This window comes from Lacerta agilis, chromosome 2 (assembly GCF_009819535.1).
Source record: "Lacerta agilis isolate rLacAgi1 chromosome 2, rLacAgi1.pri, whole genome shotgun sequence".
Taxonomy (NCBI): Eukaryota; Metazoa; Chordata; class Lepidosauria; order Squamata; family Lacertidae; genus Lacerta; species Lacerta agilis.
Window position 1 is genome coordinate 10,764,331 of NC_046313.1, and position 11,138 is coordinate 10,775,468.

The window sequence follows — 11,138 nt, forward strand, 5'->3', positions numbered from 1 at the left end:
GAAGCCGAGAAGCCTGCCCAATGAAATGGGGCCGGTGTGGGCGTTGCTAGTGAGGCGGCGGCGCACTCAGTGACTCTGCCCCTTTTCGTCTCGACTTCAGCCAGAGGCAGCGTCGCTTTGTGGGAAAACCGGGCTAGGCCTTGCCTGTAATTACGCCGCCACCATGTCGAAGTCTGAGGTAAGAGCCCTGATCACGGGCGATTTAGTTCCATTCTTTCGACCCTCAACCTGTGGCTTGTTTTTTGTGGAATTATGTTTCCTTTGCCTTTAGGGATCGTCCGATTACGGGTGCGATATGTCTCCTCACGAAGTAAGTCTTAAAAAAAAGTATATATTCTCTATCCCCATCCCGGAATTGTTCTATCTTCTTTCCCCGTCATCTGCCTCGTCTTCTGCTTCCAGGCCTAATGGTCTCCGGTCGGCCTTCCTTCCTTTGCCGCCTGGCCTCTTTTTTCCCCCCACCTCCCCTCGGGCTACGCATGCGTGCTGGCTTTCCAGGGCAGGCGCCATGTTTCACAGTGCGTGGCGGTCACCGCTGCTCTTCCCCGACGCTTGGAATGGCTGCGCCTGCGCTCTGCGGGCAGGAGGATTTCCGCGCGCCTGCGCACTCGCCTCCGTTTCCCCCTTTTTGAATTGCGTGGGGGATGGGAACGTGCGGATACCACGTGCTCTCCTGCTTTGTCTGCAGTCCCTCCGCTCCCCCCCCCCCCGCAAATGTCGCCGTTTAATCCCTTCGCCAACTTTCCCTTGCAACCGTGGGTGTCTTTCACGCTTTCGCCCCTGTCTCTTGGGTGATCATTTTCTTGGGATTTGTGTACATAATGCATGTTTATCATTCAGTAGGGAGGCCTGCCGTACGTAAGCACGTTACTCCCAACTAGGTACGTAGAACTTGGGGCGCTGCTATTAGAGAACAGCTTGAAAATCTTGGCCATTTTAGGGCTACAAAGTTTCTGGCTCTGCCAAGAGACCTAAAATACTACAATGTTGCCATCCTATAGCTGAAAATAACTTGCTGCTTTCCTGCCCCCTTTAGGTTTTCTCCCCCTTTTATTAGAAATGGATTCTGATAGGTAGCTCGTAGTCTTCGTTAGAAGTGTGGTTATTTGTAGAAGGGCAGATTTAAGTGAAGGAGAAGCAATATTCTCAACAAGACTTGGAAAGCATACTTGTGTGTGATAAAATTAAGCAGCAAAATGCATAGTTGATGCATTTCCTATTGCTTTAATGCAGCAAAATGGGTAGCTGTATTATCAGAACAAGAGCAAAAGACAGTCCTTGGTTATTTGGGATATAGTGAAATAGTGACAAATGCAGGATTGGAGTGTGCCCCATCTCTTTTTGAGAAGCTTTGCTGGCATGTTTTGATACCAGTTAGGGTGCTAGCAGGGAAATAGGTGTGCTAACTGATCCAGGGATTATTGTGCATTAGTAGTAGAGCTGTCAACCTTCCTTTTTTGCAATGGGAAATGGCCATAGCTGTCAACTTTCCCTTTTTTTGCAATGGGAAACTGCGCTGGAATAAGGGAATTTCCCGCAAAAAAAGGAAAAGTTGACAGCTATGATTATTAGTAGGCCTGCTTATCTACATGAAGCTGTAGTTGGATGGGAGAGCCCTGCAGTGCCATCTTCCTTGTTCTATATTTCCCTACTCTTCTCTTTCAGTCCCCCAAGGAACCTGAACAGCTACGCAAACTGTTCATTGGAGGCCTAAGTTTCGAGACAACAGATGAAAGCCTTCGCAATCATTTTGAACAATGGGGCACACTTACAGACTGTGTGGTAGGTGTTCATATGGGGATTGGCTTTTAATTTTGGTGGGGATATTTGTTACTTGGTGCTGCAGATGGCATTACCCAAGAAACATGAATGTCTTTGAGTTCTATAAGAATCATGCATTCCATGGCTTGCTATGATGTGTATTGTATCCATAGAACAAAGTGAAATAATCTGATTTGGCTTCTTTTAACCTAGGTGATGCGAGACCCAAACACTAAGCGCTCCAGGGGCTTTGGATTTGTCACTTACTCGACAGTGGAAGAGGTTGATGCTGCCATGAATGCCAGGCCCCACAAAGTTGATGGGAGAGTTGTTGAACCAAAAAGAGCTGTATCCAGAGAGGTGAGAGCTGCTGTTGGCTGCACTAGTGAAGAGTGAGCCAAAGTGCTGTATTAGTTGCTTGTAGCTGAAGACCATGAACATCGTGCTTGTTTTCGGTTATCCAGAACTACAATTAAAGCAGCTATGTTGATACCATTCTCAGTTCACTTATGACCTTTTTTAGTGCAGTGTTTAGTTTATTGGATTTAAATCAGCTTACAGTAGGGAAGGTATGATATAATTAAAATTATACTTTCAGCGCCAGTAAGTCGTGGAATATTTAACCTGTAGCATCATTCAGTTTGTTTAGTGTGGAGCAATTCATATTTATTTAGAAGTGTCCTTCTCCCCCACCCACCCCAAATTCAGTGGTGCATACTTGTGGTGCGCTCCAGCTGGAACTCATGGGAATTGTAGTCCCACAACATCTAAAGAGCACCTGTTGCCTGTCCCTGAACTACAACACATAGCCTTGATGTAAAATATACACCAGTTTTCAACTTAAGCTAAACATGCTGTCTGTATGATAGCTTTCTCCAGTACAGAGTTGCAGAGCAGAGATTGGGAGAATAAAATGGTACCTGCTGGCTCACAATTGGTAATACAAGCCTAACATTGCATTTATCCTGTCTTATTTTAGGACTCTCAAAGGCCTGGAGCCCACTTGACAGTAAAAAAAATCTTTGTTGGAGGAATTAAAGAAGATACAGAAGAGCACCACTTAAGGGACTACTTTGAACAGTATGGCAAAATTGAAGTTATTGAGATAATGACTGACCGTGGCAGTGGCAAGAAGAGGGGGTTTGCCTTTGTTACTTTTGATGACCATGACTCTGTGGACAAAATTGTCAGTAAGTGTATTATTGCAAATGCATTTGAGTGAGTTGGTGTGGGTTCCAGTCTTAGAGTTGCAAGGAAAATACTGACAACACTTTGTCTTTATATAGTTCAGAAATACCATACTGTGAATGGGCATAACTGTGAAGTCAGGAAAGCATTGTCAAAGCAGGAAATGGCCAGTGCCTCATCCAGCCAAAGAGGTGAGTTTTGTGGCTTTGATTGAAATGAACCTAGACTTCTAGTGCCTCTTTGTAGTGCTGAACGTTCTTCTTGTTGTTAGGTCGTAGTAGCTCTGGCAGCTTTGGGAGTGGCCGTGGAGGTGGATTTGGCGGTGGTGAGAACTTCAACCGTGGCAGCAGCTTTGGTGGCCGTGGTAAGGACAATTTTACTGGTTACTTTCAAGATTTAATGTTGACATGAGGGCTTCAATGACTTCAAACACTTACTTATTCCAAGGAATCTGCCCAGAGCTCATGAAATAAGGAAACCTTATTTCAGTGTCACTCGTGCGGGAGGGGTGTACCAGCCAGAGCATTGGTTTTCAGCTGGTTGGTCAGGAATCCCTACTGGGTTTTAGCCTGATCTGAGGTGGGCTGTGACATCAGCTTAACTACCATGCTACAAGAAATAAAGGAGCAATGCGCCAGTGCAGTTTGTTTTTTGGGTTTTTTTAAGATACAGTATAAGAACTCGCCGAGAAGACAAATTCCCAGACCTCTGTATTATGGTTGAGGATTTGCAGGAATAACTTGCTTAACGTCTCTAGAAAGATAGTAAGAGAAACGATTGGAATGTATTTTCTTCTTAGACTGCTTTGAATGTGTTTATAATAGCTGCATTTTAATAAATCAGTTAAATTTAATCACCCAAGTCATCTAAATGAACTGATTCCGGTGCTAACAGTAGTGCTCTTTCTCAGGAGGGTTTGGCAGTCGCAGTGGCGGAGGTGGTGGTGGCGGCGGCTATGGAGGCAGTGGAGATGGCTACAATGGGTTTGGCAACGATGGTAAGTTTGTATCAACTGTGCTTTGAAGATTTAAATCTTTCCAAAGTGGCTTACAAATTAAATTGAAAGGCACTTAGCATCAAAAGACTTACCAAAACCCAGGAGCCTAACTGGAGCCTCTCCCCCCCATGACAGCTGGCAATGGATAAACCTGAGGTTGGGGGGCAGGTAGTCTTTGATACCTTCCCCAGCTTCCCTTCCCTGTTTCTTTACTGTAATGTGGAATAACTATTTCTTTAATGTAATGTGGAATAAGGAAATTGGCCACATCCCTGTTTGCTTTTCAAGTTCTTAAAAATACTTTCCCCACGTGTGCTAATTGAGAACTTTTTATGCTATGAACAAGAACATGTCCTCTTCTTAAAGGCTATGGAGGTAGTGGCCCTGGATACTCTGGAGGAAGCAGAGGTTATGGCAGCAGTGGCAGCTATGACGGCTATAACAATGGAGGTGGCGGCTTTGGTGGCGGCAGTGGGGGTAAGTGTTACGTTTGGGTGGTAAAATAATCAGCTGCATGCACAGTGCGGATCATTACTTTGGTTTTGACAAATTCCCAGTGTGGTCTTGGCATTAAATTTCACATTTGCTTTAGTACCTGTTGCCATATGGCAAATCCCCTACATCTTCACTTAATTAAAATAGTAGCAACTAGAATAATAGTAGCAGAATTGTAAAGTTGGAAGGCACCCAGAAGGCCAAGTAATGAACCCCCTGCAATGCAGGAATATGCAGGTGGCCACTATGGGGATCGAGTCTGTGTTCTTGGCATTATCAGCAGCAAACTGAGTTAACTGGCATGCTTCAAGGCAAAGAGACATAAAGATGACCCTGTCAAATATATTCATGTGGTGCTGGGTATAATAGACAGGGATGGCACATTGTTCCTAGTTTGGTAGATACAAGTAACTTGTTGAAATCATTGCTTCTTACTCTATACAGGAAGCAGCTTTGGAGGCGGTGGAAGCTACAATGACTTTGGCAGTTACAACAACCAGTCTTCAAACTTTGGGCCCATGAAAGGAGGAAACTTTGGAGGCAGGAGCTCTGGGCCATATGGTGGAAGTGGGGGTAGGTGTCTTTAAACTAGTAAAGTTGAACCACATTAACTTCTGTTTTGTTCCTTGATCACAGGGAGGGGGGGGAATAAGTCTACCTAGTAGGACACTAGAGGCTAATTCTTACCTTGTTGCTCCTGATATGCGCCTCAATCTCTTATTAATTTATAGTGATTACTCATCCCTTCCAAGCAATATATTCCCTACTTCCTTTGGTAACTCCAACTTCAGATGCCAAACTTTTTTTCTTACCCTTCTGAGCCACCATTTGCTATTTTTGAAAATGCAACTTTGATTCTTTCAGGTGGCTACGGTGGCTCTGGTAGTGGCAGTAGCTATAGCGGCGGAAGGCGGTTTTAATTCCTAGGTAAGAATCTTCCTTTCAACCATTGGAAGAAATAATGCAGTGCTGATGAAATTTAATTGTAACTCTTAATTTAGCTGAGCAAAGTTATTGTAGTTTAAGCTTACTTGGACTAAAATGCAGTTGTTAAAAGCTAATATATGGATTGGCAGTCGGTGGGAAGAAGCTTGCTATTGGATTGTAGCTTTGAGTCTCAAATGTGTTTAGATTAACAACTTTATTCCGTATTATTCAACAGGAAACAAAGCTTAGCAGGAGAGGAGAGCCAGAGAAGTGACAGGGAAGCTACAGGTTACCACAGTTGTGAACTCAGCCAAACACAGTTGTGGCAGGGTAGAACTGCCTCATGAAGACATGTGTTAGACAAGCGCTTGTTTGCAAACATCAGGACTGTATTTGTGACTATCTGTAACAGGATATTTTAGTTTTTGTGTTCTGTGGAAAGTGCAAAGCATTCCAACAAGGGTTTTATGTAGATTATTATTTTTTTCCACACCCATGCTGTTGATTGCTAACTGTAATAGACTGATCATGACGCTGAATAAATGTGTCTTTTTTAAAATGTGCCGTGTATAAGTTAAGTTTCACTGTAAGTCAATATGTACTGGTTTTAGCTACATAGTTGCTGTGCAGGCTTAGTTTAAAGGGTGTCAATGCCTGTTGACAGGTGTCCTATAATACTGTGTCAAAGACCAAATAGCAGTACTGCCTACAATTACAATGGCAGTATGAGCACCTGCCATCAAACCCTTGAAATGGCACTTTGGACTCATAGTAGTAATATTTATACTGGGATATGCTGTGATACTTGTGAAATCCAGCTGGTTCTGGATTGCCACAGATACACTACCAGTATCAGCCCTGCACGTTTTTAAATTCCACACCTTTTAAAACTCTTAAGAAACCAGAGCCAGTTGAGTCTGCTGAGGGTTGTAAGATCTCCCAATACTGGAGCTAATGCCAGGTCCAAATGGTTTTTTTAACCTGTTCCTAAGGGGTGGGATTGTTTCCATTACTGAAGAGGCTAGTAAAATATGACTTCTCATCTGCTCCTGGCTAAATGTTTGGGGTTGGTCTGTGAAATACTACAATTATTAAGAAGGCATTGAGCATCCTAGTTAACTGGGGAAGGTTGGAACAAAACAAGTTCTTTACTAAATAGCTAGACAACAGAATTATATTAGTTTGTGTATGTTGGGCAAAAGCTTTTAAAAGCTGTAGATGTGGGTAAAGACTCCACAGTTGTGTGGCCTCTGTCTTTATGGTTGAGTAGAATATTTTACTGGAAGCAGTTGTGATTAAAATAGTGCTGCAAAGTGAACCATCAGTACAAGGATTTCCACGTGTAACAACTCCTCCCCTTCCCCTACCCAAATCTGCTCACAAACCCTTGAACAGATGGGGATTTCTGTTGTGCAGATGGAAATACTTGTGCTGATGGAATGCAACATTGCAGCATATAAAAGTAATGGGTCTGAACTTTCTTGCTGGGTTAATAAACAAAGCTTTCCTGATTAGGATGCAGGAAAACTCCATAGGGCCATTGGTTAATGCTGATGCCTAAGAAAAGCAGTGCACATGTGAAACTGGTATACTAGGCAGCTCCCCAACAAGGCTCCTTCAGTTTCCTGGCTTTGTCTAGGAAGAGCAGCTCTTTTCTGTCAGCTTTAATGCTTTTAAATTCTTTGGATTAATAAATTAAAGCTAAATTAGGCCCCATCTGCATTAAACGTTTAAAGCAGCAGCAGCATGCCATTTTAATGGTCATGGCTTCCCCCAAAGCATCCCGGGGTCTGCAGTTGGTTAGGGGATTGCACCCCTAACAAATGGCAGTTCTTAGGATTCTTTGGGGGAAATAATTACTTAAAGTGGGATGGTACTGCTTTAAATGGTATAGTGCAGATGGGGCCTTAGTCTTGTGGGCAATGAAGACACTACTTGTCTGCTAAAAGTGCTTTGGTAACTTCATTATTCCTGCATCTTCTAATCTGACTGGGACAGCCAATAAGTTCTGTCCCACATAGTGGCTTAGATGCACTGGAACTCTGCAGCCCATTTTTGGGATAGTCTGTATTTTGTTTTTTGAAGAAACAGTTCCAGGCATTTCTCCCTCCCCAGTGCAGTTGACAGTAGAATATTGGCCTCTTGGCTGTAATGATTTAAACTGCTTTCTGGTCTACGTTTCCATTCTGTGAGGTGGAGCTAAAACTGCACTTAAAAGTGGAGGGTGGGAGGGTTTGTATAGTGCAGGTTTCCCCAACAATATTTGGTCTCCAGCTCTTTTTGGATCACAGCTATCAACCTTAGCTAGCAGGACGAGTGGCCAGCAATGATGGGCATTGTAGTTCACAAACAGCCGGAGACCCAAGTTTGGGAAACCCTAGTATATTGGTCCAATTAATCTTCACTGAGACCTAAGCACACCTTGAGGATTTCCACCCTAGCCTATTGTTGACATGAGACCAATTTTAACTTGTGCTTAAACCTTTTCTAAAGCTGCAATGGTGTTTGTACATATATCCTTTTGTTTGACTGGTGAATGGCTTAATTTAGAATGCAAAACTGATAGTCCTGATGGGTTTTTACGTGGCTGAGTTTGCAATAGCAGGCGGATCCTTATTCTGTTGAGGGAGACGAGACCTCAGGATTCACGAAGTAATGCTCGTTTTTGGCATGGTAGCATAACCACAACAGAGGAGAGCACGCCAGGATCCGAAAACTAAAAGTAGCTTTACAAAATCCGGGAGGCTTGCAGATGGTTGAGCTACTAGGAACGGCTAGCAAGCATAGCTCCGAATGGCTTCCAGCTCAGACGCTACCACAGCTGAGAGTAGACACGTGTTGAGTCGAGTGGACAGATAAGCCAGGTGCAGGCTTCTGCTGACTAGAAAAGAGTGCTCAGTGACCACCGGAAGGAGGCAGACGAGAGTAAGGATCCTTGCTCTTAGGACTAGCAGTCAGACGCAGAAGGAAGGAAAGGTTATATTACTGTACTGGTAGGTAAGAACAGATTTTACTTATGTCCTATACAGTTTTGTTATCCTGCTAAACTTTTCTCAGAGGCTGAGTTTACCTTGTAAATACTAGTTCAGCTACTTAAATTTTCCCAGTGCTGTAAAACCCAGTGCATTAGATGGGTAGAACATAATAATTGACTTTTGCACAATTTTTTATTTAAAAAAAAGTCGCAACATGGGTGATGAAATGTATTTAATGAAAGCACTGCCTCTTATCTCCTCCTTGGGTAGCCTTGTGGACTTATAAAAGCATAGTACCACAAGGCACTGGCTATACTACTGTAAATGCAGACTACTTTGGGGGGAGGGGACTCCCATGCAAAGTGCCTGTTAAATGTAATAGGGTGAGGTCGTATTGAGTATTTTAACACATCTTCCTTTTTATAGGAGAAGAGCTGTCCAGTGCTAAAACACACCTGCTCCAAGACAATGGAATAGGATGTCCCTGGATCTCCTTTTCTGTTTAAAAGGTAAAACCAGCCAATCCTAAGAAGGTGGGTGAGGCAGGATGTGGTGCAGTGACTGGGCATAATAAAATACAAGAAGCACTTGATAGTTGTAGGAACAGGACCAGTGGTCAGGGATGATGGGAATTGTAGTCCCAAAACATCTGAGTTTGAGTTTGCCTATGCCTGATCTATTCCAACCCCCTGCAATGAAGGAATATGCCAGGTAGATGCTATGATGAACGAACCTATAACCTTTGCATTATGAGCACCACACACTCAAATCAGTGGTGTCAAACTTTTTTCACGGTGGGCCAGATTTGATGAAGTGAAGGGCCGTGAGGGCCGACCAAAGTTGAGTGTTTTTTTTTTAGGATTTTACCCCAGGAAATAAACTGGCCACAGGGGCTGGATTAAACTGACCGGCGAGCCGGATTAGGCCCACAAAACGGACTTTAGACATGCCTGCTCTTAATCAACTGGGCTAACTTTCAGTGGACTCCAGTTTGTTTTATTTCTAGATTGATAGGCAAATACTAGCTGCATCTAGGAATGAAGAGGAATAGTAAGGTGTGTTCAAATGTTCCCTGTGTTTCATCCTTTGTTCTTTTCTTACAGGACTCTTCAACTTCACATACCACAAAGCTTTCCAAGAAAGTTTAAATGGCTACTGGGTAGTTGTATACATAAACTATTCAAGTGAATAGCTGTTAAGTAATTTTGTAGCAACTGGGTTGCATTTTCAGAGCTGTCAGCATCTAAGGCACTAGTGAATTCCATAATATTCTGACACAGCCTTCTTGGCCTTCATATAAAAACAGGGTTGAATTCCACTTCATTGTGCACTTTTCATTGCAGAATTTATTGAAGTAGACCTACAATTATGTCTTCAGATTTCAGCTGCTCAACACCTACAATTTCTCCCTTCCATAAATAAAATGACTGGGGCCAAAAAAACCCATCTCAATAAAATGAGCAATATTTGCATTTCTTAACTTTGTTGTTTTTCAAGCAGGGACAGACACTGATAACTTGGTTAAGGTTACACAGCACACAAACTGCTTCGTTGAGATCATCCTGCTTCCCTGAAATACATTGGGTGTCTATTTGCTCTAGCAGCCAGTTGCTTCGGGTTTGTAAAAAAAAACCACCCCACAAACCTTTGATGCACAAAACCAAAATGACTAAAAATTTTGATGCTACAATGCAAAGGGAAATGCAACATGAGGCACGATTTAACCAAATGAGTTTATTCTGTAGAAAGATTTAAGTGCAACTTATTTACACATTGTGAGTGGCCATGCTGCTTTGCAGGCCAGATGTACCTGTATTTTGATGCCACAGTTCTCTCTTGCACAAGTGTGTTCTGCCCAACACCCTGGTACAGTTATTCTGGGGGATGCAGGTGGCCTGCATTTCTGGAAAGCAGCATGCATTTTAAGAGACCACATTGTGTTGTCGATTTCAATGGGTAAAGAGCAAGGGGTGATCTGCCAGAGCTAGGGCAAGCCTGTCCCATAAGCTGTTATAGTATTTACAGAGGCTTGAGCCACAAGCTAGCCTCCCTGTTAAAACTCAGGTTTGTAATAGTTGGCTAAACCAATTTTAGTTACAGGTAGGTAGCCGTGTTGGTCTGCCATAGTCAAAACAAAATAAAATAAAAAATTCCTTCCAGTAGCACCTTAGAGACCAACGTAAGTTTGTTCTTTCTGAAGAAGTGTGCATGCACACGAAAGCTCATACCAAGAACAAACTTAGTTGGTCTCTAAGGTGCTAATGGAAGGAAATTTTTATTTTATTTTGTTTACACCAATTTTGTACTTCACCTCGACAATCTAGAAGCAACAGTAAAATCCCAGGGCAGCATCCTGGTCTTAAAAGCCTCTGCTCTTTCCTGAGCCTTAGTTAAGTATGCTTGCATAATTTATTCTAGCAGAACACTGGTCATAGAACCAGTTTTGGTTCCTTCATTCGGTTTTTTTTTGTAGAAGGGTTCACTCACTTCCTTTTGTCTCATAATTTCTACGCACAGCTCTGAGGTTTTGTTGTGTTTTTGTCTTTACACTTTCTGCAGGAAAACCTGCTGTTCACCACTGAATCAGAACACATATCAATTCGATTTTCTGTGGATTGATGTTTGTTTTGATTCAGCAGTAAACTGGGTTTTCCTGGGGAAAGTGGCAGAGCAAAAGGAAAACCTTGCATTTGTATACGGCACAAGTGGAAGAAATTGTGGGAGGAAGGGCACTGGATGAGCCCTCAGCCTTGTATTTAACTTCGAACACCTGAAGTGGTGCTTGTAGACAGCAG

The 11,138-nt window shown here is 43.0% G+C and overlaps 1 protein-coding gene and 1 long non-coding RNA gene across 5 annotated transcripts; both read left to right on the forward strand.

The window, feature by feature from the left end:
* The first annotated feature begins 21 nt into the window (after positions 1-21).
* HNRNPA1 (heterogeneous nuclear ribonucleoprotein A1) lies at positions 22-5,930 on the forward strand. Of its 4 annotated transcripts, XM_033138563.1 has the most exons (12): positions 22-178; positions 272-310; positions 1,666-1,782; positions 1,975-2,121; positions 2,741-2,951; positions 3,048-3,140; positions 3,221-3,313; positions 3,860-3,946; positions 4,313-4,423; positions 4,886-5,014; positions 5,306-5,368; positions 5,604-5,930. In XM_033138563.1, exons 1-11 carry the CDS (start codon positions 164-166, stop codon positions 5,359-5,361), a joined length of 1,098 nt encoding a protein of 365 aa, XP_032994454.1. In that variant the 5' UTR covers positions 22-163; the 3' UTR covers positions 5,362-5,368; positions 5,604-5,930. The 4 variants fall into 4 exon arrangements, with proteins under 4 accessions (XP_032994454.1, XP_032994455.1, XP_032994453.1 ...); XM_033138564.1 differs by lacking the exon at positions 272-310 and having other exon boundaries at positions 62-178; XM_033138562.1 differs by lacking the exons at positions 22-178; positions 272-310 and having other exon boundaries at positions 1,591-1,782.
* A 1,756-nt stretch (positions 5,931-7,686) lies between these two features.
* On the forward strand, positions 7,687-9,815 carry LOC117040665. Its single transcript, XR_004425891.1, has 2 exons — positions 7,687-8,852; positions 9,447-9,815. It is a non-coding gene; the product is annotated as an uncharacterized LOC117040665 (long non-coding RNA).
* Positions 9,816-11,138: the final 1,323 nt, after the last annotated feature.

Excerpts from the sequence above, each read along its gene's own strand:
- HNRNPA1 (XM_033138562.1), top strand. The coding sequence starts at position 1,606 with ATGGGAGAGCCCTGCAGTGCCATCTTCCTTGTTCTATATTTCCCTACT. Across the intron at positions 1,783-1,974 it reads GCACACTTACAGACTGTGTG|GTGATGCGAGACCCAAACAC; the intron begins GTAGGTGTTCAT and ends CTTTTAACCTAG. Across the intron at positions 2,952-3,047 it reads CTCTGTGGACAAAATTGTCA|TTCAGAAATACCATACTGTG; the intron begins GTAAGTGTATTA and ends GTCTTTATATAG.